Consider the following 21921-nt stretch of genomic DNA (forward strand, 5'->3'; position numbering starts at 1 on the left):
TGATCTGCCAAAATTGACGACTGCTCAATGCAAGCTCACAATTGGATCTGAAATTTAAGCTTGCAATTCGAATAACATGATATTCCCATTTGTGCACACATAACCTCAAAGGCAAGTGCCACAGAGATTTTTCTTTTGTTGCTATTGTCCTGTCAAGATGAGCAATAAAAACCCCTTGATGAGAATGCAACCCATTTACAGTGCGTAACCTCAACAATAACAACTGACTACGGTGGCTGCAATGCCATGCGACTAAGTGCGATTTGCCATGCCTCTCGCCGCCATCCGACCCCTAACAATGTTGTCGCTCAGTGCATCTGCTAGACTATGCACTGACTGGTATGAAGGGGTAGACAACAAATTTTCGAATGCTGTGGCCGTGCCTAGGCAAAAGCGACTTGGACATGTCCAGTAATGGATGCAATGCAATGCAACTGCGCTCTGGCAACGGTACAACAGCAACAACACCAACAACAATGCCAGTTGCATCAACAATAGCCACCAAATTAGCCGATACACATACGCACTCACATAAAAGATTCTGCTGAATGCCATGCATATGGCTCCATTGTATAATGGACCACTACAAATTGCAGGCTAGCTAACAATACGACAGTCCAAAAGATAGAGAGAGCAAGTGTAGGTGAACGAGTGAGCGGCTGTGGGGCCAAATGTCACATACCATTTAGCTGACAGACAGCTTGAACCGCAGGCTGTTGACTGACTTTTGTAGCCTGCTTGTGACTGAGCCCAGGACAGGTGTGCATCTACAGCAGTTGAGCATAATCTGCTGCCAAGCGCGCCATTGGGCATCTCCAAAAGTGTGCAGGCTATAGCAGGGCTGGAGAGTATGAATTAATTTATTTTATGCATGTGTTCAGTTTCTATTTCTGACTTTAAGGAGCATTTAAGATTTGAGAAGACTGGGAAAATGGGTTATGATTATGCAACAGGCAGAACGAAAAACATCCGACACCACAAATTTTATACAGTGAAAGCTTCCACAACCGGACGCCCACTGTCGTGGCGCTTTTTATCGGGAAATTCACTTTGTACGGAAAAGATTTTGTGAAGCTTACGAAAATGTCTGGCTATGGGAGTTGTCCATTATGCAAGCCTTTACTGTTCATTCCTGAGCAGGACGACAAGATGAATCGATTTCGCCACGTCCATTCACTTGCCGGTTTATCTGGACTTTATTCGAATTATAGTCACTTAGAATCTTTCTAAAATATTATAATTCAAATGTCTGGGAGAATTTACGGATAGCTATATCAAGCATGTTGTATACCAGACTGTTTCGCAGTTTTAACAGAATCCAAAAAGGTATTTTTCTGTAAGACCGAACTTTGTTGCCCGAGTTAATCTTAAAATAAAAATGAAAACTTTGGAATTTTTAGAAAATAAAAAGATTATCAATTGGCTTCCATGCAAGTTCCTTCGTTTCTAACATTCATATATAAATTGCATTATCACAATATGCCAATCGAGCTGTGCAACAATATATCGTTCGATGCATTTCATCAGCTATCGCCATTCGCAGCCCAAAATTAAGTTTGTATCGATAATGGGAAAAGAATTTCAATTAATTCTCAGCATTATACAAACTGCAATGTGACATTTATTCAATAGGAAAATCAAAGTTCTAACTAAATTAAATACTAGAAATCATCATCATCGTCGTCGTCCTCGATGACAGCCAGACGCCGTCGTTTGGCCGGCTCGGTGCTGGCTGGCTTTTTGCGAGCCAGAAAATTGATATCCTCGTCCGTATCGGGCTCATCCCGTTGTTGGCCATCCTGCTCATCATTGTCGCTGCGTGGGCGTTTGTTTGCCTTGTAAGCGGGCTTGGCGCCAGCATCATCGTTGTCGCTATCCGAGTCAATTACATTAGCGCGACGTGTGCGCTGCAGGGCCCCGGAAGAGGAGTTGGCGGAGACGGGTGTCTTGATTGTGTTATTCGCCTGCAATGTGGCATTCTCTTTGTTGTGCTCCGTCTTTACTGGCAGCCCACGCTCCTTCTCCTGGTCCTGCTCCTCCTCGTGCTGCTGTTCCTTCTCCGCCGCCTCCTCCTCCTCGAGCTCGAGCAACCGCGCCTTATAGCCCTCTGAGTTGAAGTTGAGTGCATCATCGTCCTGCTCCTGCTCCTCTTCTGTTGTCGCCTTGGTTGACTCATTCAAAACCATATCCTTCAATTTGATTTTAGTGGCACGCTTAGCTTTCAATTGTTCAAATAAATCATCCGTGTTGGGCTTGCCAGGATGCTTCTGCTGCTGCTCCTGCTCTGGCTCGGACTCCTCGCTGGACACATCAGGCTTTCGTTTTTTGCGTGCCAATTTGCGCGCTATTTCATTGACTTCCTGCTCATCCGCCGAGTCCTTTTGTTGCTGCTTGGCTTTGGCCTTGCGTTGTCTCTTTCCCTTGGCCTTCGCTGGCGGCTCGCGCTGCTCCGCATCATCGTCGCTCTTGCTGTACATCAGGCTGTCCAGCTTGCGCTGCTGCTGTTCCGTTATATTCTGTGCGGCGGCCTGTTGCTGACGCCTGCTGTTCTTGTCTAGATAGTCCTCCTCATCGTTCTCCTCATCATTGTCTCCACCAGGAAGAAGCTCCTCGTCGCTGTCATTGTCTTGTTCCAGCTCAGCACCGACTACAATTTTAGCGCGCAGCTTTAGATCTGCCGCATTGAGATAACTTGGTATGCGCCAATAATTCTCCATGCCCGCCACGGGCGGTTGCATGCCTAGCGCCAGCAGCACCTTCTGAAAATCAGCCAGCTCCATAGCATCTTTTTGTATATCGAGTAGCGGCAGCAGCGGCACACCATCATCATCGTCCTCGGCCGCCTCTTCCGTATCCTCGCTGGCATCCTCCAGGCATTCCCTTAGCCAATCCAGCGCCTCTGCATACTTTTCGGTATCCACCTGAGAGATAAGGGCACGCACCGTGCCTACATCGAGGGGCGTGCGTACTCGCTGGCGTGGCTTTGATTTGGCCAATGCTTGCTTGGGCAGAGGCTCTCCAAATGTTGGCTCCTCCATGTAATCCTCCTGCTCCTCCCGCTCATCGCTATCGCTGCCCTGTTGCTTCTTGGTGGGCTTACGCCTGCCCTTGCTCGCCTTGGCGGGCAGAATCTCCGACTTGTCTGCGATAAGATGCAGCTGCAGCATTCGCTTGATGATCTGCTGTTTGTTGCGACGTTCCTCGAACGCCGCCACAATGCGTTCCAAGCAATCTATAAGGACATCAAAATTCAGTTCCAATTAGCAGCTGGACTCAGCCAACGCACCTGGCACAAAGCGATGCTCATCGTATAAGCTGCTCAGCTGCTCATCCTCCTCCGGCTGCCACAAGTTCTTGCCGCCCAGAGCCGCTTTGGTGGAGCGCTTTGTGGGCGCCTTGAAGACCAGCTCCATTTCCTTGAGTTTTTTTAGAATGCCGCGTCGTGTGCGTGTCTTGTCAACCAAATTGTCCAGAATCCAATCAATCACATCTGAAAGAGCACAAAAACACACGCACACAAACGACACACACCACACACACACATACACACGATTTGATTACAGCTGTTGCTTTTTGTATTGTGTATTGTTTTCTACTTTTATACCCTTCAAAAAAATGTTGTCATGTGTAACTCTTTGGCAATCCTCTAATATATTTATATACATTTTTAGTCAGTATTAACAATCGAGTGACTATATATGTACATATTTATATCTTATTTGAGAACAATTGGTCGAAAACGGTTTTTTCCACGAAACCTTTTAGTTTTATAGGATATAGTTATTCATCAAATTTTTTAAAAATCGGACTACTATATTTATAGCTCCTAAAGAAAAGATTAGAGAAAGAAAATCAACCGAATAAATCAGTTTTTGACATTTCAAACTATCTTTGAAAAATATCATATAGAAAACGATAGATCTTTCACCAATTTGTTTACATTGAATACTTTTTCACTTTGAAATTCCTTGAGCTTGATTATGGCTAAAAAAAAAGAAATAAATCCCTATTAACATTCGTTACCTTATGATTTGGCTTTCAAAGGATCAATCGGTTAAACTTTCCAGTTTGAAGTATTTGTTTTGATTTTCTAAGATATCCTACAAAATATACACATTATCAGACTACTGTATGATGCAGCTTTAGTCATAGTCACATATTGTTGCTAGCTGTCTGCTAGGGTATTTGAACTTCGGCAGTCCAAAGTTTACAATGCTAACTGGTTTTCTATTCGGGTGTTTTCTTTTTTCTGGTTGTCAGGCTCCGATTGCTTTCATTCATTTAGCGTAAATTGGGTTTTAATTTACAGGCAGGGGCAGTTAGAGCCCGTTGTCGTGCATTTGTCATAGTTACCCTTATCGGTTTCGGGATTCCGTTGATTCTCCTCGAATAGGAAACGCAACTCCAGCTCCTGCTCCTCGCTCCAGGCGCCCTTGGTGCCGCTGCAAAGCGAAATGAATACGAGAGAGGGCTACAGAACAAGTTCTTCAAGCTGGACGATGGCCAGCATCATTTATCAACTGCCAAACGAAACTAGTCGCAGCAGCTAAACGACAGGCGCAGACAGCGTCAGCCAAGGGCTCAGTCAATCATGCGCCCATTGTGCTGATGGGCCTTTAACCCCAATGTGACCCCCACACCGCAAGCACACAGACTCGTCCCTGGTGGTACTCACGCTTCATAGGCATCACAATAGCCCGTCTCCAGCTCGTTGGCCTCTCGTATGCCCTTGTAAAATAATAACTCTGCATAGATTTTTGGATTAGTTGGTGCCACTTCGACAAATTTGCGCACCACATAGATGCCCAGGCGGCGCAGTTCCTCCTGATGGGCGTCACGTTCCACGCTGAAGACTTGTTGAAAGATACGAAACAGCTTGGCCTGTGAAGGGAATGGGAAGAATGTCTAGAGGACAATGCCACTTCATATTCAAATGAAAAGTGCCGACAAAGACACAGCCAACAGCTGGCCACAAGTTGAGCACGGGTTGGGTTTTTTGTTGGAGAGTGGATGACGGGAGCCATCGACTGCCATCCTGTGGTTGCCGCCTGTGGTTCGGTGCCTGCGGCTGCTGCCAAAGCAAGATATCATTTGCAGTCGGCAAAACTTTATAAATGCTCAACCCCCAACCCCAATTGAGGTCCTGTGTGTTCTGTTTTGTGTACCGTTCGCCCCTTGTTGCTGTCGTCCGTATTTGAAATTTAATTTATCCTATGATTGCGCAGACCCATTAGTGGTTTTGACTTTGCATATGATGCTACTTTTGTTTTGCTTTGCCGACACCCTCCATCCCGGCCCACTCGGAATCTTCCTTGACGGACACTGGACATGTCTCCCAGTGCAACAGACAGCAGACACTGAGCCGGCTTAGATGGCAAACGATATGCAGCTGTCTGGGCCAAGGGCTGACGTGCTGTCCCTGCCCTGTCCTGCCTCTCGACTCATATGTCTGGCGCTATTTCGTCTAGATAATGCGCCATTTGTTGGTTACTTTAGTGATCAGCCATTGTATAGGGCGCACATAGCTTACAAAATACAGCTTAAGCTGCCCTCAGTAATATAATATGATGCCAGCCTGGTGCCTCTGGACCCGCGATGCCGCCGCCTGGCGTTGAATGTGATTTATGAACTCTGCTCAAAGAAAAGTTTAATTGCCAGCCGTGAAAAGCAGCAGGAAACGCGCACAAAAGAGCCGCATAAAATATATGCATATATTTAACAAAAAAGTAAAAGTTTGCGCGTAAACGAATAACAAAATACTCTATAAGAACTTTGAATGACTGCTATATGAGACTCGAATATAATATACTATATAATTCGCTTTCAGTAACTCTATACAACACAGATTGTATATATAAACTAAGGAACTGAAAATTGAAAGATATGCTATGAGATTTGCTATGCTGGCAGATTTTGTCCAGATTTTCATTTAAATTTCATTAGTTTTTCGAGCAATTTTCGTCAGATGGATGCATTTTCCAAAGTTGAAAAATAATCATCTATATATGACATTAATTTTTCAACATAATTCAAATTAAATAAAGAACAGACAACAAACACATATCCTAAGTAACGAAGTGTAATTAGGATTCGAATAAAAGGTTGGTCGTTGGAATATCCCAACCAGACTTACATATAAAATTTCTAAAACACTCATACCAATCAGAATATTCACAAGAATATAAATAAAACATCACATAGACCAGTTAGTTCGATTATATTCAATTTCCTTTTTACCCTACGGGTCTACGGGTTTTTATACCGTGATTTATATTAAATGGCAGAACAAATTGGTGCCAGGAAAATGGAAAAACCCGTTAGAAGTCTTGAAAAAGTTATCTACTGATTAGAACAGGAGTATCTGCATAAAAAGGAGAGCGCAGGTCGGATAAATTTTGGCCGCTAAAGACGTAGATCTGCTTAACAGAAGTGTCCGTTTCGCTGTGTATATAATTTCTTAAGGATGCAATTTTGAATTTCATAGCCTACAATGACTAAGTATGTATGGGGTATTTCATAGGATAATTTCCGTTGGTATCTATAATTTTTTCTTCTGGTTATTCAATTTCTTTGAAACACAATTATTCTATTAATGAATATATGACACAGCATTTTGTACAGTTTTCTAAGCATTTTTGAGAGCTTGGCCTCAGTTTGGCAAGTCGCACTTATAAACCAAGTTGCTCCATATACCCTATGTTGCGCAAGTAGCACAAACAGGCATATTTGAACGTTTAATTTCCCCGCAGTTCTCACAGTTCGCAGCAGTAGCTAAAAAGTAAAACCGAAGCAATGCTGCGGCTCAAGGCAGCGCGTAAAAGGCTTAAAAAGTTCAAATTCCAGCTGACAGCAGAAGGGCTTCAAAAATGGGACAAACAACTAAGTGAGGGGTGCAGAGAAAGGAAAGAGAGAGAGAGAGATGGTAAGAGAGGGAGGAGCTGCTGTTGTGGCAACTCGTTGAAAAATTTATAAAGAAGGCGCAGTAAATATCGTTTGTGGCTGGCACAAATAGAAAAAAGGTTCGCTTAATTTGTACAAATTACCATAAAAATGAAACCAGCGAAAAAATGGGCGCCTCAACGTTAGGCGACTGCAGACTAAAGAACGGGCAACTGGAGCCCGGAGTCTGAATGCTGGAGTCAGAAGTCATGGCTGCTGAGCCGCAGCTCGCTTTTTTGCATTTGACTTTGATTTATGTGCGCCCGGACACAGGTCCCGGCGAAAACAGAATTAAAGCAGCAGACGGAAGGCGGCAGACGGCAACACCCAGCTAAACAGTCGGCCAAAATCATTTGGCTGTCGCATTAAGAGGCCAGCAAAACACTCACCTGGTAGAGCATGCCAGGACAGGAGCAGCCATAGGCGATGCGATGCAGTATGGTGACAGCAGCTTTAAGGGCCCGCGTTGGTATCTGCGTCCAGTCGGTCAGGACCAAAGTGCAGGCGCGCACAATTTTCGGATGCAGCAATCTGAGTGGAGGGAATAAGGAAAATTTACGTATAAGCAACCAAGTTTTCGCTTCACATTTTAGACACCACATTCTCGAGGGACATGGCAAATTTAAATCTATCCCTTGAGCCTCGCGTCAGAAATCAAGTGCGAAACACTTTTCAAATGAATTTTTACAAAGATCTTTGAAAAAAGAGCTTAATGATCGATCGGATTGTAAACTCTTTTCCACAGTAACGCATTCCATGCGCCGTCATAGTCAGTCAGTCAATCATGACGACAGATGTAGAGATGTAAAACAGGGACATAGTCAAAGTAGATTTCAATTCCAATTAAATTATGCAAAATTTGAAAATTTAGCCAATTATGATTGAAGCATTTATCTACAGCAAAAACTTTGAGAAACATTTGCGAAACAGCCAAACAAAATAGCGGCACAATTTAAATACAAGTCGCAAACGCAAACTTAATGCCATTTAATAATATAATTGTTGTCGTTGTGGCCATTTAGAAAGTACACCCTCCCCCCTTCCAACAATCGTGCAGCTGTGAACGTGGCATCAAGTTTTTGGCGTCCATAAAACTTTGAGCACAAGTAATTTCTGACGCTAATCCTTAATTAGTAGCCACGAGCTGCGTGTTGGCGCTTGGTTTGTGCCTTTCAATTAAAATTACAATTACAATTTTCAACACGACCATCAATGCACAGGGCTTGGAACTTTTCAAATAACAGCAATAAAATGTGGCCAGAAAAATACCAAAAAATATAAAAGGAAAAAACATTGCAAATAGCCGGCGGCTGAGATTTAAATGGGAACTTGGCGTAGGTACAGGGATTTTGGGGACATTTGTGGCTGAAGCTAATTTACCTGCGAGCAAAATCCTCGAATTTGAACGTTTTCTCTGTGAGTCCATTATCTGCATTAGAAGGAGGAAAGAACGGTGAGGCGCATGACAGACAAATGCCATTAGTTGCGAAAACATTCACCATTTAATTTTTCAATATTCACACAGTTTCTCAACACTTGCCTGGCTCGCCGAACTCCTCGTTTTCTATTTCCTCATCGCTAGCGTTGCCCTCATTCTCATTCTCATCGCCATTTGGCTCGTCCGTGGCATCAACTGAAAAAAAAAAAAAACAGAATTAAATTAATTTTTTTACAAAGCTTCTGTATCCTATGCCCTGTACCGATATGAGATATCAGATAGGGTATTCAAAAGTTCTGCATGCGTATATAACATGTGTGTATGCATGTATGTTACATGTTACATGCATGATCTTTATAATAAAATAGGTTTTAATCTGAAGTCTAAGTACACTGATTTCAATAAATAAAAATGTTTATATATATTCATTTAATTAGTTAAAAGCTAAACTATGATCTCAAACCATCCCTAAGACTACGGTTAACTAAACCTCTACGTTTGTTAGGCTTGCAGTCAGTCTACAAGGTAACATTAATACAATAGTTCGAAAATCTCATTCTTCTGATATAATTCCTAATAAATGTAGGCTACAATATTGTCAAGAAGTGCAAATAAATGATGTTGTAATTAAAATGTTGAATACAAGGTTGCTTTTAAATAGCTCGTCCATATATACTGTGAGAGAATGGTTCAGTTTTTTTAGGATATTTATTGAATTAAGTATTTGTAATCCTTAGGCTCGCTATTCTTATGTTGTTAAACGCTCTTGACAGACTGACCCTTCTAAAAACTAATGCTTTACATAATCTTTAATATACATGGTACCTGTTGCCAAAGAGACCGTACTCCTGTGAATGCAAGGCATTGATAATGTGACATCACTATTCTACTTCAATTCTAAATACTATAAAATTATTTACTTTATTGTAATTCAAATACTTAATTTATTATTTACGTAGCTCAACAATTGCTGTGTCGAGTATTTGTTATAAATAAAAGACCAATCAATCAGCCAGTTATTTATTTTAGTGTTAATTAGTGTATATAGAAGATAATTTTAGCGAGAATAATATATGGCACATTGTAACTCTTTACTACAGGGCATCCGGGCAGAAATAGAAAACAGATTAAGTTTAGTTTCCAACTGCATCTTTTAAAGCAGAACAAACCCCAATAACATTTCACAGAGCATTAAGAAAGTCAGCGTTAATTGTGAGTGCGCCCACTTATATACAGGGTGCTCACTGAACGAATTACTTCAATTGTGAATCATCGCCTGAGTGGCTCGGCTCCACCTCAAATGAATTTGTACTGATTTAAGACAGAACAACAAGCGCTTGCCAAATGGCCATTAACAATAATTACGACTGCAGCAATGCACAAACAAGTGCACTTCAAATACACTCCACCCGCACATATATATACATAGACACAACCAGCAAACACAGACACACCTACACAAAAACACACAGTCACTTGCTAACAAGCAAACGTGAATTTTGAATAAGCAGCACTCGACTGCTAAATACCCAGTACACAGCAGGTGAAGTGCTGAAAATAATGACAACTGTTTTGGTATTTGCTTTTTCTAAGGATTAATATAAAATAATTCTGTTTCATATAATTGTAATATGAACATAAAATAAACACAAAGCCTATGATGAAACAATCGAGTTTTCATTTTAGGTATAAGCTGGCATCACTAAACTAGATTAGAACCAGCACCCTCCTTGTCCAGTTGCCCAAATCACCAAGCTACTTACGACTAATCAACTAGCGAGGACTGCAGACAAAAGAAGAAAACCCTTTTTTACATGGTAATAATGGTGACATTTTGCCCGGAAATGCACATATACTCCTCACCCCTTTTGCCTTTTGGGTATGAGGTATAAAAAGCAATGCCAGTCAAGAGCACACTTTACAGAATATGGAATAGGGGTAGGTCAAAGGGATTTTCAATGGGATATAGAGCAAGAAAGAGTGGGGAAGAGACAGAAGTAGAGAGAGACAGAGAGCGAGTGAGAGAGAGAGAGAGAGAGACAGATCTAAACAGTGCGACAATGCAACAGAACAATTTGCATGCCAACTGACGCGAATGCCAACTGAAAGCAGCCGACCACTGTTTCAGGTACCGTTGCCACTGCGGCTGCTGCTCCACCTGAAGCTGTGCCACAAAATGGCAACAAACCCCAAAAAATGGCCCTCTGTTGCAAGTACAAGTTACAACTTCATTATGCAGTTGCATTGTGCGGCAGGCAACAGCCAACAGCCAAACGCAACCTGCAGCGTGTGTCGCTTTATTAACATCTTGAATGTGCAGGTCACAGTGCAGGGCGGGGAAGGGGAAAGGGGGTGGGGTTTGAGTTGGGTGTGCCGCGGCTACTGCTGCAGCATTGCTGTGCCCCATCATTAAAATACAATTTTCTGTGTCAGGTTCAAGCTGCAGCGCACAAACGGACGCACTGCAAGAGAATAAGTGTGAGATACTGTGACAACGTGCATGTCTAAAGGACTACACGACTACGGGACTACAGGACTACAGGACTAAAGGACTACAAAGACAGCGGGAATGTAGCGATATTAGTGCATGTCCTTTTTTGGCACAGCTTTTGTTGCCGGACAGGCCAAACAGCAGACCCGACACCCTGGCAACGGGAACCAGGCGAACAACAAGGCCATTAAACATGAACCTCGTTACGGCGTCAATTTTGATGTTGATGTTGTTGTTGCTTAGCTTTTGTATGTGCCCTGCACTTGCTGGCCTCACTTAATGACTTTTGTGCATACACATACACACACACAACGCACACAAACACCTGCCTGACCTTGTTTAACAAGGCACACTCAAAGAAAAAAGTACTAAGCTCTAACTTGTACGGCATAGAATTCGGAGCTACTTATAGCTATATGTATAGAATATTTTAATTTTAGGAATTCTTTAGTGAAACATAAATAGAACTAGGTTTCAATTGAAATAATAATAAGCAAAGCCTAGAATTAAGTACAAAATGTAAATAACAAGAAATTTCATTCTTAAAATAGGCACAAAACGTTCGGAATGGGACAGCGCAACTTCTAGGACTACAATTTGTTCATTGTAATACATGGAAAACAAACCAACTGTTATCAAGTATTTTTAATTCAAAAATTAAATTTTTTAAGCACAAGAAACTTATTAAAAGAATTTGCATTATCGAAATAAAGCGTAATGCGTTTGAAACAGAAATACAACAATTATTCAAAAAAAAATTTCCTTCGAATTATTAAGCCCAAGAAACTTATAACAAGAATTTTGTATTCTCAAAACTATCGTAAAACGTTTGAAATGGAAATATAACAATTATTTAGATACAAATTTCCTAAGAATTATTAAGCACAAGAAACATTTTACAATAATTTGCATTCTCAGAACGTTCTTAAATAAAGTTCAGAGCTTCAGAGATCGAGACTAAATTGGGGTTTTCTCCGAGTGTATTTTCTCTCTGCTGCTGATGTTTTCGGGTGTTGCTGCTGCTGCTGCTGCATGCGGTGGCAAACGTGCTCCTTGTTGGGTTTGTGGTCTGCAGCAGACAGCCATCCACCCACACCTTTAGTAATAACCATTTTTCGGCAGCAATTAATTTCAAGTTTAACACGCAGCGTTGAGAATGTCCAACCCAGTGCTCACACCAGCCATAGTCCCCCCACTTGCAGGACAAACAAACAGCAGAGTCAAGCGAAACATTATTACATAATGTGGTTTGTCTGCCACAGGTTAGCAACTGCATCTGTGGCAACAACAGGCGCAAAGTCAACGCCAGTTGGCTGCACTGTGTAGTGGCAGCTGCAGGGGGCATGTGATGCTGCCTAAGTTGGCATGATTGTCTACGCAAAGCAAACGTAGCTGAGCCGCTACTTAAGCAACAGGACATAATCATGGCCCACCACATGTGTGCGGGTGCAAGCATTCAGTTTCAAGGACTTCGCAAATGCAAACAGGTGATGACAACGACGACAGCAACGATAAGCAAAATAATAACAAAACCCAGTCAGCGAGAGAAAAAGAGAAACAACAAAAGCAGCAAAGCCGATAACCAGAGAGAAACGCATAAGACGAGAGCGTGCGAGAGCGACCGCTCATTGACACAATTGCAGCGCAGGCGCTGGCTTAAATTCGAAATTCGAAAAGAAATTCCGATTCGCAGCACTCGGCTGCTTAAAAAGGCACGTCCTGGCTGCATGCTAAGCTCAGTCTAGTGCTGGATGTATGAACGCAAGGACACTCGTGCAGTGCGTACTCCAATCAAAAAGTGACTAAACAAATGTGAGGCCAAAAGCCTACGAGTTGCCAAAAACAAAAAGTAAAATAAATAATAAATAAAAACAAAGAAAATGTAAATTTAACTCAAAGTAAATTTTGGCCCAAAGCCTGAACTACATGTTTAATGCTGTGTCTAGTGAGGGTGTGTGTGCATGTGTGTGCGTGCGAGTGTTTTGTTATGATGCTTATGCCTGTCGCTTCTATTTTTTGTTGTTGTTGTTGCGTGTGGCAAGCAGCAAACGTCAAACTTTTTTGTGGCAGACATCAGGGCGTCAAGGAAGCTGTGACTTTTGTTGTTATTGCCTGGCAGCGCAGGATGTGCCAGCAGCTGAAGGCCTGACACGCTGCTGTGAACTCAGCTGGCACTATTTTCGTTTAGTCATTCATAAATTTATGTAGCATACTTTTGTGCGCTGCTAGTTTTAGTTCTTCCCATCTTTTTAGAGCTGCTGGCAAAAGACTCATATATTTAGCCAAGTTTTTCTTAGAGTTTGCTTGTGTGTGTAAAAAACCAGCTCATTTCCGCTGCATGTTATATACACACACACACACACACACACACACACACACACCGGAACACAAGCAACTAAACAACAGCGTATAAAGAAAATGTAACATTTAATACTTTAGACTTACTTATATTTGTTTATATAATTTTCATATTAGAAAAAAGGAAGATAAATTATTTATTAAATTTAAAAAGGAAGATGATTAGCAGGTTTATTTACCGTATTCACTTATTTAATAAAAATTAAAATCTAAAATATTTAAAATGAATATTTAAAAAGCACATTAAAACTGTGCTGCCTCCTAATTTTGGCATTCAGAGTAACTGCAACCTGCATTTAATTTTAGTGTTTAACATTTAAAGCAAACTGAGACAAATAAACAAAACAAACCAAAAATAAATAAAAAGGAAAAGAAACAAGAAAAAGAAAAAACAAACAAAAATAAAAAGGAGACCAAATCAAAACGAAAAACGAAATTTAAACGTCTGCATATTAATCAGCGACTGCTCTCGCGACGCGTCCACGCCGAGCACAGCCTCAGCTTTGAGCTGGACAGGACCTGCTGCAACAGGACAACTTATCATCAAGGATTTACAGACGCCGCGCGCAAAGCCGCTTAGACGTGAGGGACGCGTTCACTTGCCCCAAAGCAAACGCTAATCAGGGGCCACAGGAACAGACGCGCGCTGAGCGCGGCTCGCTGAGCGACTGCGACTGCGACTGCCACTGCTGCTGCTGCCACTAGCCACTGGCTACGCCTCCTGCAACAACAAGAAGCAGCAGTAACGTCGGCTCATTTGGCCACTGCGGATTATGTTAATTAGGTAATTTTTGCTTTGATTACTCGTACCTTGAATTCGTGGCACGAGCGAGCCCCCCAACGCATCTCTCACAAACCACCCGGCCACCTCCCACTCTCGGGACCTGTCCACGTCGCTTACATATTTATGAAATTTTCATGTAAATCGCGCTAATTCATGCACATTTTGCTGCCGCTGTCGTAGCCTCTGCTGCTCTTGCTGCGAGGGTTGACGCTGCTTTGCCTTTTTTTTGTGCTTTAATTGCAACATAATTTTCTGTTCTTTTTAGTAGGTGGGTAGGTGTTTGCACTGCCCAGAAGAATTTTTTTCACAAAGAAAACAAAATATAATTAAAATGCGCTCCAAACTTTATGCTTAAATTAGAAAAGTTGTCAAGTGATTTTTATTTAAAATTTTGTTTTCATATTTGTCTTTGACAGTGCACAAATGGTTTTTACTTTTTCTTAAGTTATGTTGTATTTTAATTTGTCTACCCCTTGTGACAGACAAAAGAAAGTGAACTAAATATCAGGACAAATAACATTTTTAAGGGGGATTCTCGTTAACAAAACGCAGATCATAATATATTCAATTTTCATTTACCTAAAATCGATAGATATCGGTGCATATTTATTAAAATCATAAAGTTTATAAATAGTTATATACTTTTGAAAAAAAAGCGCCAAGGCACCAACACAAAAATAAAAGGGTTGACCCGAAAAGTTGATTCATTTCGCAAATCGACCCAGTTCCTTTCCTTTGTTGCGTGAGCTTGGTTTTCTACGATCTTCAAATTTTGTTGAATTTGTTCTAATCTTGGCTTATTATATATTTGTACATTTTAAATGAACAATGAATTGAATTTATAATTGATTTTACTGCAAATTTGAAATTCCATCTAAAACAAATTCGTAACGAAATTACAATGAACAGAAAAGAATGCATTTTTTATTGTTGTGTCTGTGTCTGTATCTGTCTGTGTCTGTTTCTTTTTTCAAATGGAAGCTAGATACATGGCATCCTCTAGTCGAGCACGTTCCATCCTACAGTACACTTACTTGAAAATCTGAAGACCTCCCGCGAATTCATGAGTATCACATATTAGAGCGACGTTTTGCTCAAAAAAAGTTATTTACATTAAATAGAAGAGCTAGAAATCAGCCACTTAAGATTGAGTAGAAATAAAAATAAACTTTGATATAACCAAAGGCAAGTTGCTTAAATGGAAACCAAATATATTTATTGAATCAACGTTGCTACTTATTTCAAGTAACTCGTGTGTGCCATTTAAAATAATATTATCAAATAATTCACAGCCCAAGATATGAAATACAATAATCAAATTTATTTATCAAAATCAAAAGGCCACAGGCAATCAAGTGCGCAATTTGATTAATTAAAGCTCTATAAATGCCAAACATACACACACACCCGCACACAATACACACACACTCACACGGGCAGGTGCACAAAACAAAAGCATAATAAACTTGGTGAATTTTAGAAACAGCAACAAAAGGGAAACCAGCAGCTGTGTTAGCCATTGAAAGCTTTTGTGCAGCCCTAGCTTGGCAATAATTGAATTATAAAGTCGTACGACTCGATAGTGAATTACGAGTGTCAATCCACAAGCATAAAGGGCATCGAGCTTAAACAAATTGTAGCAGAACCAAAATAACAAAATATTATTTATGCTCAACGAGCTATTTTAAAGTTATCAACATTGGAGTTATCCCATTAGGTAGGCTTGCAATAAAGGCTGCAACTCAAAAGTTTCGAACCAGCTTTCTCTCTTGGATTTAAGCCAGATCCCTTCCTTTGAACCAAACGTTGGATTTGAACCAGCTCTCTGTCCTTAATTCAATCCATGGGTTCGAACTAGCTCCGTGTCTTTGGTCAAAACCTTTTATTTCTTATATATTTTTTAAAATTTTACTATAATGGTTCGTTTCATTCTAAAAAGCAAATTAGAATACCGAATGCGAACTTTTTCAGTTCAACGGTATGATGCCTTGGGCTCAGCCCTTTTACAAGGAATAAAAGTAAAATAAACTATAGTCAAATTGAAGTTTAATTTCAATTTTATTTATAAACTAATTCTGTTTAACCTTTTTGCGAAATTAATTTAAATTAAAAAATTAAGGCTGCAACTCAAATATAAAAATAACCTGCTAGTGATTTGGTTAACGGTTTAAATCAGGTTTCCTTTTGGGTTTAAAGTGTCTTCTATGTTATGTCAATCCTTTCGTCCGAACTATCTATCTTTGGTTCAACCCTTGGTTCAAATATATTCTCAGCATTTTACTCAAAAGTTAATTCAGTTGATTATTTTAAGCTAATTGGAATTCCGGATGCGAACCAGTTCCGATTTATAGCGAATAAGGTAAAATATTATTGAGTCAAATTAAGTTTCAATTCAATTCAGAAACTAATTCAGGTTAATCTTTTGCAAAATTTCAATTAAATTCAAAATTCGAATGCAATTAATTTAGCACAAAATTGCACTTTTGCCGGCTGTCAAAATCGATTGTTTCTGTCATTATCGATAGTTATTTCAATTAAACAAATTATAGCCGATAGTTAAAATATGCTTTTATATTAGTTAAATTAAATACTTTTGCCGCAGATAACTGTTCTGCAGCTACTATTTATAAATTTAAATAGACTTCAAAACTATTATCTTAACTGACCCATGCGTAAAGTCTGCATAGTTCGGATGCGGCAAAAATATCTTTTAAAAAACTTTTTTGCAGCTGCTGCACTGAAACAAACGAGGCGCATTAGTTATTGTTGTTATTATTGTTATTGCTGTTTTTGCTGTGACTCAGTCTGGTTGTCTGGCAGTTTATGATTTTCAATTTAATTTTATTGATTTTGGCATTGTTTGTGCGAGGCCATATAAAATTCATGCGCACACAAACAAATGAAGAACGAAAAGCAGCTTTGGATCAAACAAAAAAAAAAAAAAAACAACGTCCAAATATGAAAATAAAATGATGAAAATCCTCTGGGCATTTTATTTATGTATGACAAAGAAATAACAAGAAATATGGCAAGCATATATAAAAGATAATATATATACAAGCAGCTGATTGAGCAATAATAATTTGTGTTTTATCTGATGGGGCAGGGCAGAATCCTCGAAAAGTTATAAAGTCCGAGCGCTTGAGCCAATTAAGGCAGTCACAATGTCTAATTAGATGGCGGCAAAAGTGCCGCCAGATAACGCACACACACCCACCCTAACACACATACACCACCTTGCAGCTGAGCTCAATTAAGCATGCCCGGGCGTTGGCCAAGTGGTTCTTAAGCTGCAGCATAAGCGACCGCAACGCGGCGTATGAGTATTGCGGCGGCAGATACACACACGCACACACGCAGCACTTAAGGTGGAGGGCAAACACAAAGCCAAGCAACAGTCTCTAGCTGGGGTCGCCACACTTGAGCTCCATTGTTTACGGTTCGGGTTGGGGCACCGGCTCCTGAAATCCGAGAGCATCGAGTTATATGTACATAACAATCAAAATCGTTAGCTGCTACCCTCTTTCAACAGGCAGGGGCGGCGCAAAGGGGGCGCGACAGCTAGTTGAGCAAGTGTACAGCAAGACGTTAGGTAGCATATAATCAAATATTTGTATACTCTTGTAGAGGGTATTATATTTTTGTCACAAAATTTGAGGACACAGCGCCGAGCACATAGAGTACATCTACATTCTTGATTAATATCCAGTTATCATGTCCCTCTAGTAAGCGCCTAGCTTCATAAAACTTTAATGGTCTAAAATAGGGCGGATCGATCCACTATATCATGTACTTGCTATCCGTCAGAAATTAATTGAAATAACAACTTTCCTATTTTTAAAGAAAAATCTGATCAACATCAGCTAATTATATTATTCAGTTCTATGGTATGAATCGATCTTAAGTTTCTCCACTTAGCTCAGCAATTATAAGTTTCACTATTTCCTTAACATATCTGCTAATCGGTTTAAAATCGGACTACTATATTTACCAGCAGTTTGGCAGTGTATTTAATTTTGGGTGTAGAAAATATAGCTAGTCTTTCTTGATTTTTTCTTTTCGTGCAAGGCTCAAAGCTCATTGAAGCACAGGAGAGCGAAAGGCAAGGCGGCAACCGCAGCTACTGTCAGACGGTCGCAGGGCAGCAGGGGATGGGAAAGGGGGATTGGGTGGTTGTGCGGGGATGCAATTTGCATATTTATGAAGAAACAGCTCCGACTGCAAAAGACAAGCGGCATGGCTTTAAGCTGCTTCAAATTGAAAAACGCGTTCGGCAAAGAAAAGATACAAATGCAAATGGGCGCTGTTTGAGGGTTGCTTTTCGGGGAATCTCTGAAAGAAGCAACAATAATCTGCGCTGATTTACGATTTACAGGCGCGAAATAGACACAGACGTTGGTAATACGAGCGGAGAAGGGGTGGGGGCTACTGAAGTACGCGCCGTTTAAGCAGGCAATTTGCGTACGCAATTTGCAGTTCATGGGCGGCACACGCCGCCAACCCACATCCCTGCCACAGTGCAGCCCACTCAAAACATTTTTGCAAAAAGTAACAGCAAAAAAATATAAAGATAAAACACAGATTTTGATGGCTGGTTTTGCACAGTTTCCAAAAGCACTTCAAATGCCACATGGAAAACTGGGTGGGAATTGGGTGGGTGAAAAGCGGCAATCGCTGTTGGTTTTTGTTGCTGCTGTTGCAAAACAATTGCGTTTTTCATGAAATATGCAAAGCCAGCACACATTTGCCACATTTGTGGCGCCCATAAAGCAAAAATGGAGCAGTTCATGGAGAATGCAGTTCAAGTTTTCACTGCAATTGGAAATTTCATAAGCAGATTTTCCAATAGCCGAAGCTGCACAGAAAATATTGTGTTGCCGTAGTCTAAATAGCTCCCTCATGAAAATTGAGTTTAATTTTGGAAACAATCCCATATCGAGTCGAGTCTATTTTCCCTGCATTTAGTAACGCATTTCGAACGCAAATATTTAAGTATTCAATTTTAATTCAAAATTTTCTTTGATGCTTTTCACTCAACGGAAAAGTCAATTTACTTCGATTAAAGCACCCAACATGCAGCACATACTATTATTACTATTACACTTGTTACTATTATACTTGCAAACATTGTTGGGAAAACGGAAACGTGCACTGAGAGGAATGGTATAGTTATATTGTTTGCTTTTAGAGCAATGTCCACAGCTTTAAATTGATTTTTTAAAACATTTTTTTAATATCTCTTTTATTTTGAGGTACAGCTAAAGGAAAATAATAGTTAAATAAATTAAATCTTTAACGGAAAGAATGAAAATTAAATCATTGTACATTGTACTCAATATGATGCACCTTTGCCAAAGGCCAGAGACAGCAGAAGAATTTTAAGCCCTTTAGAAGCTCTAAAAATTCAGCGGACATATTTTTGAGTGCTTGCTGACTTGATTACGCTTTCAGAATACACTTTTCCGTAGTGTGCTTTAAATATTGCACCATTACCGAAAGCCAGCAGCTGAAGTACCAGATTTAGCTCTCAAAATAAAACAAGTAAGAGGTTCTAGTCGGGAACTCCCGACTAGGGGATACCCTGAACCCTTTTTTTCCAACATCAAACGCATATATATATTCTATTTTAGAAGCTATATGTCAAGTTTGGTGACGGACGGACGGACATGGCTAGATCGACTCGGCCATTGATGCTGATCAAGAATATATATGGGGTCGGAGATGCTTCCTTCTGCCTGTTATATACATTTGGATTTTGCACAAATACAATATACCCTTATACCCATTTTTAATGGGTTCAGGGTATAAAAATAAACAGCGAAACAAACAAAAACATAAAACTAGGAATGGTTAACTTGCCAAAACTCGAGCACAACAGACTTGAAATAAATGTATGTGGCAGCTAACCTGAGTGTGTATGTGTGTGTGAGTGTGTGTATGCGTCGGTTAGGTACTATGCAAATGGCATACACTAAAAGGAACGAGGACGTACGCTGGCAAATCTCACGTTAATGCCTAATCCCTGACATTAAAGTGTTTCGCCAACAAAGTGATTTGTTGTAGACAAAGCGACCAGCGCACTATGAGCTGCCACCCCGAACCGCCATACACAGAGACAGACACGATGTGCCACACACACACACAATGAGGCAACGAGGCATTGCAAATAATCTTTGCAGTAAATACGCAACAACAAAGCAGCAAAAAGAAATGGCATAGAATGTGTCTGGGGATCATTATTTGCGCAAGTGGGAAACAAAACGTACGCAAAAAGCCAACCCCCCGACTCCCCCTAGGGATGCCCTAACCCCAGCCAAATGTCGCACATGACTGCGGTGAATGTGCACGCGCGCGTGTGTGTGTGTGTGTGTGTGTGTGTGTGTGTGCGATTGTGCGTGTGTCGCTTGCCATCGTGTATTTGAATGTGTAATTTAAGCATTAGAGCTGCGAAAAACCTGAACTAAGAGACGCAGCTAGAAGGAACAGCAGCAGCAACAGCAGCAGCAACAGCAGCAGGAAACCCCAGCCGGCACATGCCGACGCACACACACACACACACGTACGCACGCACAAACACACACACTGAAACGAAAATTTAATAAATTATGCGTGTCATCACATGCCGCCAACAAGCTGAGCACGGGGTCGGCGGCGAGGGCTGGAGCTTGTGCTGCGGATGCGGCAAGCAAGGTCCTTGCCTCAGCCGACAAAGCTTGGCAATTTGTGCTACAACAACAACAATAACAACTAGAACAACAAAAGCAACAAATACATGCAACGACATTTAATTAAGCATTTTGTATTCATCGGAAATGTCATAAAAATGACGGCGTGTAGAAAACAGCCGCGTTGCGAATTTTGTATGGCAAGACACACCACAAATGCTGCATATGCTGCACACATGTGTATGTGTATGTGTGTGTGTGTGTGTGTGTGTGTGTGTGTGTGTGTGTGCACATTATGTACAACTAAATAGACCGGAAAAGTCAGCTGCAATGCGGATGGCTGCACTCTACTGCTAGATAAGCACGCCTACCATTCACAATCATTTGTGCTTAAAAATATTTTGTAAATTTATAAACTAATTAGATATACTTCAGTACAAGTTTGTACAATTTAATTGAAACTTAATGCTCAGGATAATATCTTATATCTGAAACATAGTTATACACATCGGGCAAATGTGCCTTGGCATATCGCATTACAATTTTCACCTAAATGTGGATGACTGTTGCTATGAGTTTAGTTCAATTTAATCTTTTGGAATTTAAAACCTTATTGTGATTAAAGACTATTTATAGATTTTGGAATGTGGATTATTTAATATGAACTTAAATCTCATATATAAATTAATAGACGAATCATGCAAACAACTCTTGAAAAACTAGGTTTTGGAAAACATGGTAAAGTGCGTGACTCACCTCGGAACGCGTGCCTGTCTTCCAATATATATATATATATATATATACATATCAATCAAATAAATTGCTTAGATTCGCAAAAGAAGAGATATACGAACTATGATCAGATATAGATTATTCAACGGATTACAAAATTCCATAAAATTGTAACTCGACTTTAAAAATAATTTATTTAACAAAATTATAATTTGAATTTAGCGAAAATGTTAACAAAGCTTTTATTAAAGTTGAACAAAATGTTTATTCAAATTTAACATTTTTATTTAAATTTAATAAAATTTTATACTTATAATTGTTTTTTAAATATAATTTAATTTAAATTTAATAAAGGTTATCTTTGCTCAAAATGAATCTCGTTCCTAATATGTGACTGTCTCGAAAAATAGCAAGAGCTTTAAAAAAATGGCTATATGCGTAATTGTTCAGTTTCTTGATTGGGATGCAGCCTTGCGGTTAAAGTTTTGCAAAAATTCTGTATAATAAAACATAA

General features: G+C 40.2%; 1 protein-coding gene across 2 annotated transcripts in view; it reads right to left on the reverse strand.

Moving 5' to 3' along the window:
* Positions 1-1593: 1593 nt before the first annotated feature.
* LOC115761232 (protein timeless homolog) overlaps positions 1594-21921 on the reverse strand; it is an 84690-nt gene continuing 64362 nt past the window's right edge. For both annotated transcript variants that reach the window (XM_030702924.1, XM_030702925.1), the window contains 7 exons: positions 8480-8572; positions 8320-8368; positions 7329-7470; positions 4676-4881; positions 4354-4442; positions 3287-3490; positions 1594-3232 (listed from right to left, as the gene is read on the reverse strand). In XM_030702924.1, the coding sequence (XP_030558784.1) occupies positions 1662-3232; positions 3287-3490; positions 4354-4442; positions 4676-4881; positions 7329-7470; positions 8320-8368; positions 8480-8572 (2354 nt within the window). In that variant the 3' untranslated portion in view covers positions 1594-1661. The remainder of the gene's footprint in view (positions 3233-3286; positions 3491-4353; positions 4443-4675; positions 4882-7328; positions 7471-8319; positions 8369-8479; positions 8573-21921) is intronic.

Source organism: Drosophila novamexicana, unplaced genomic scaffold (assembly GCF_003285875.2).
Source record: "Drosophila novamexicana strain 15010-1031.04,08,12 unplaced genomic scaffold, DnovRS2.1 tig00000485-arrow-pilon, whole genome shotgun sequence".
NCBI lineage: Eukaryota > Metazoa > Arthropoda > Insecta > Diptera > Drosophilidae > Drosophila > Drosophila novamexicana.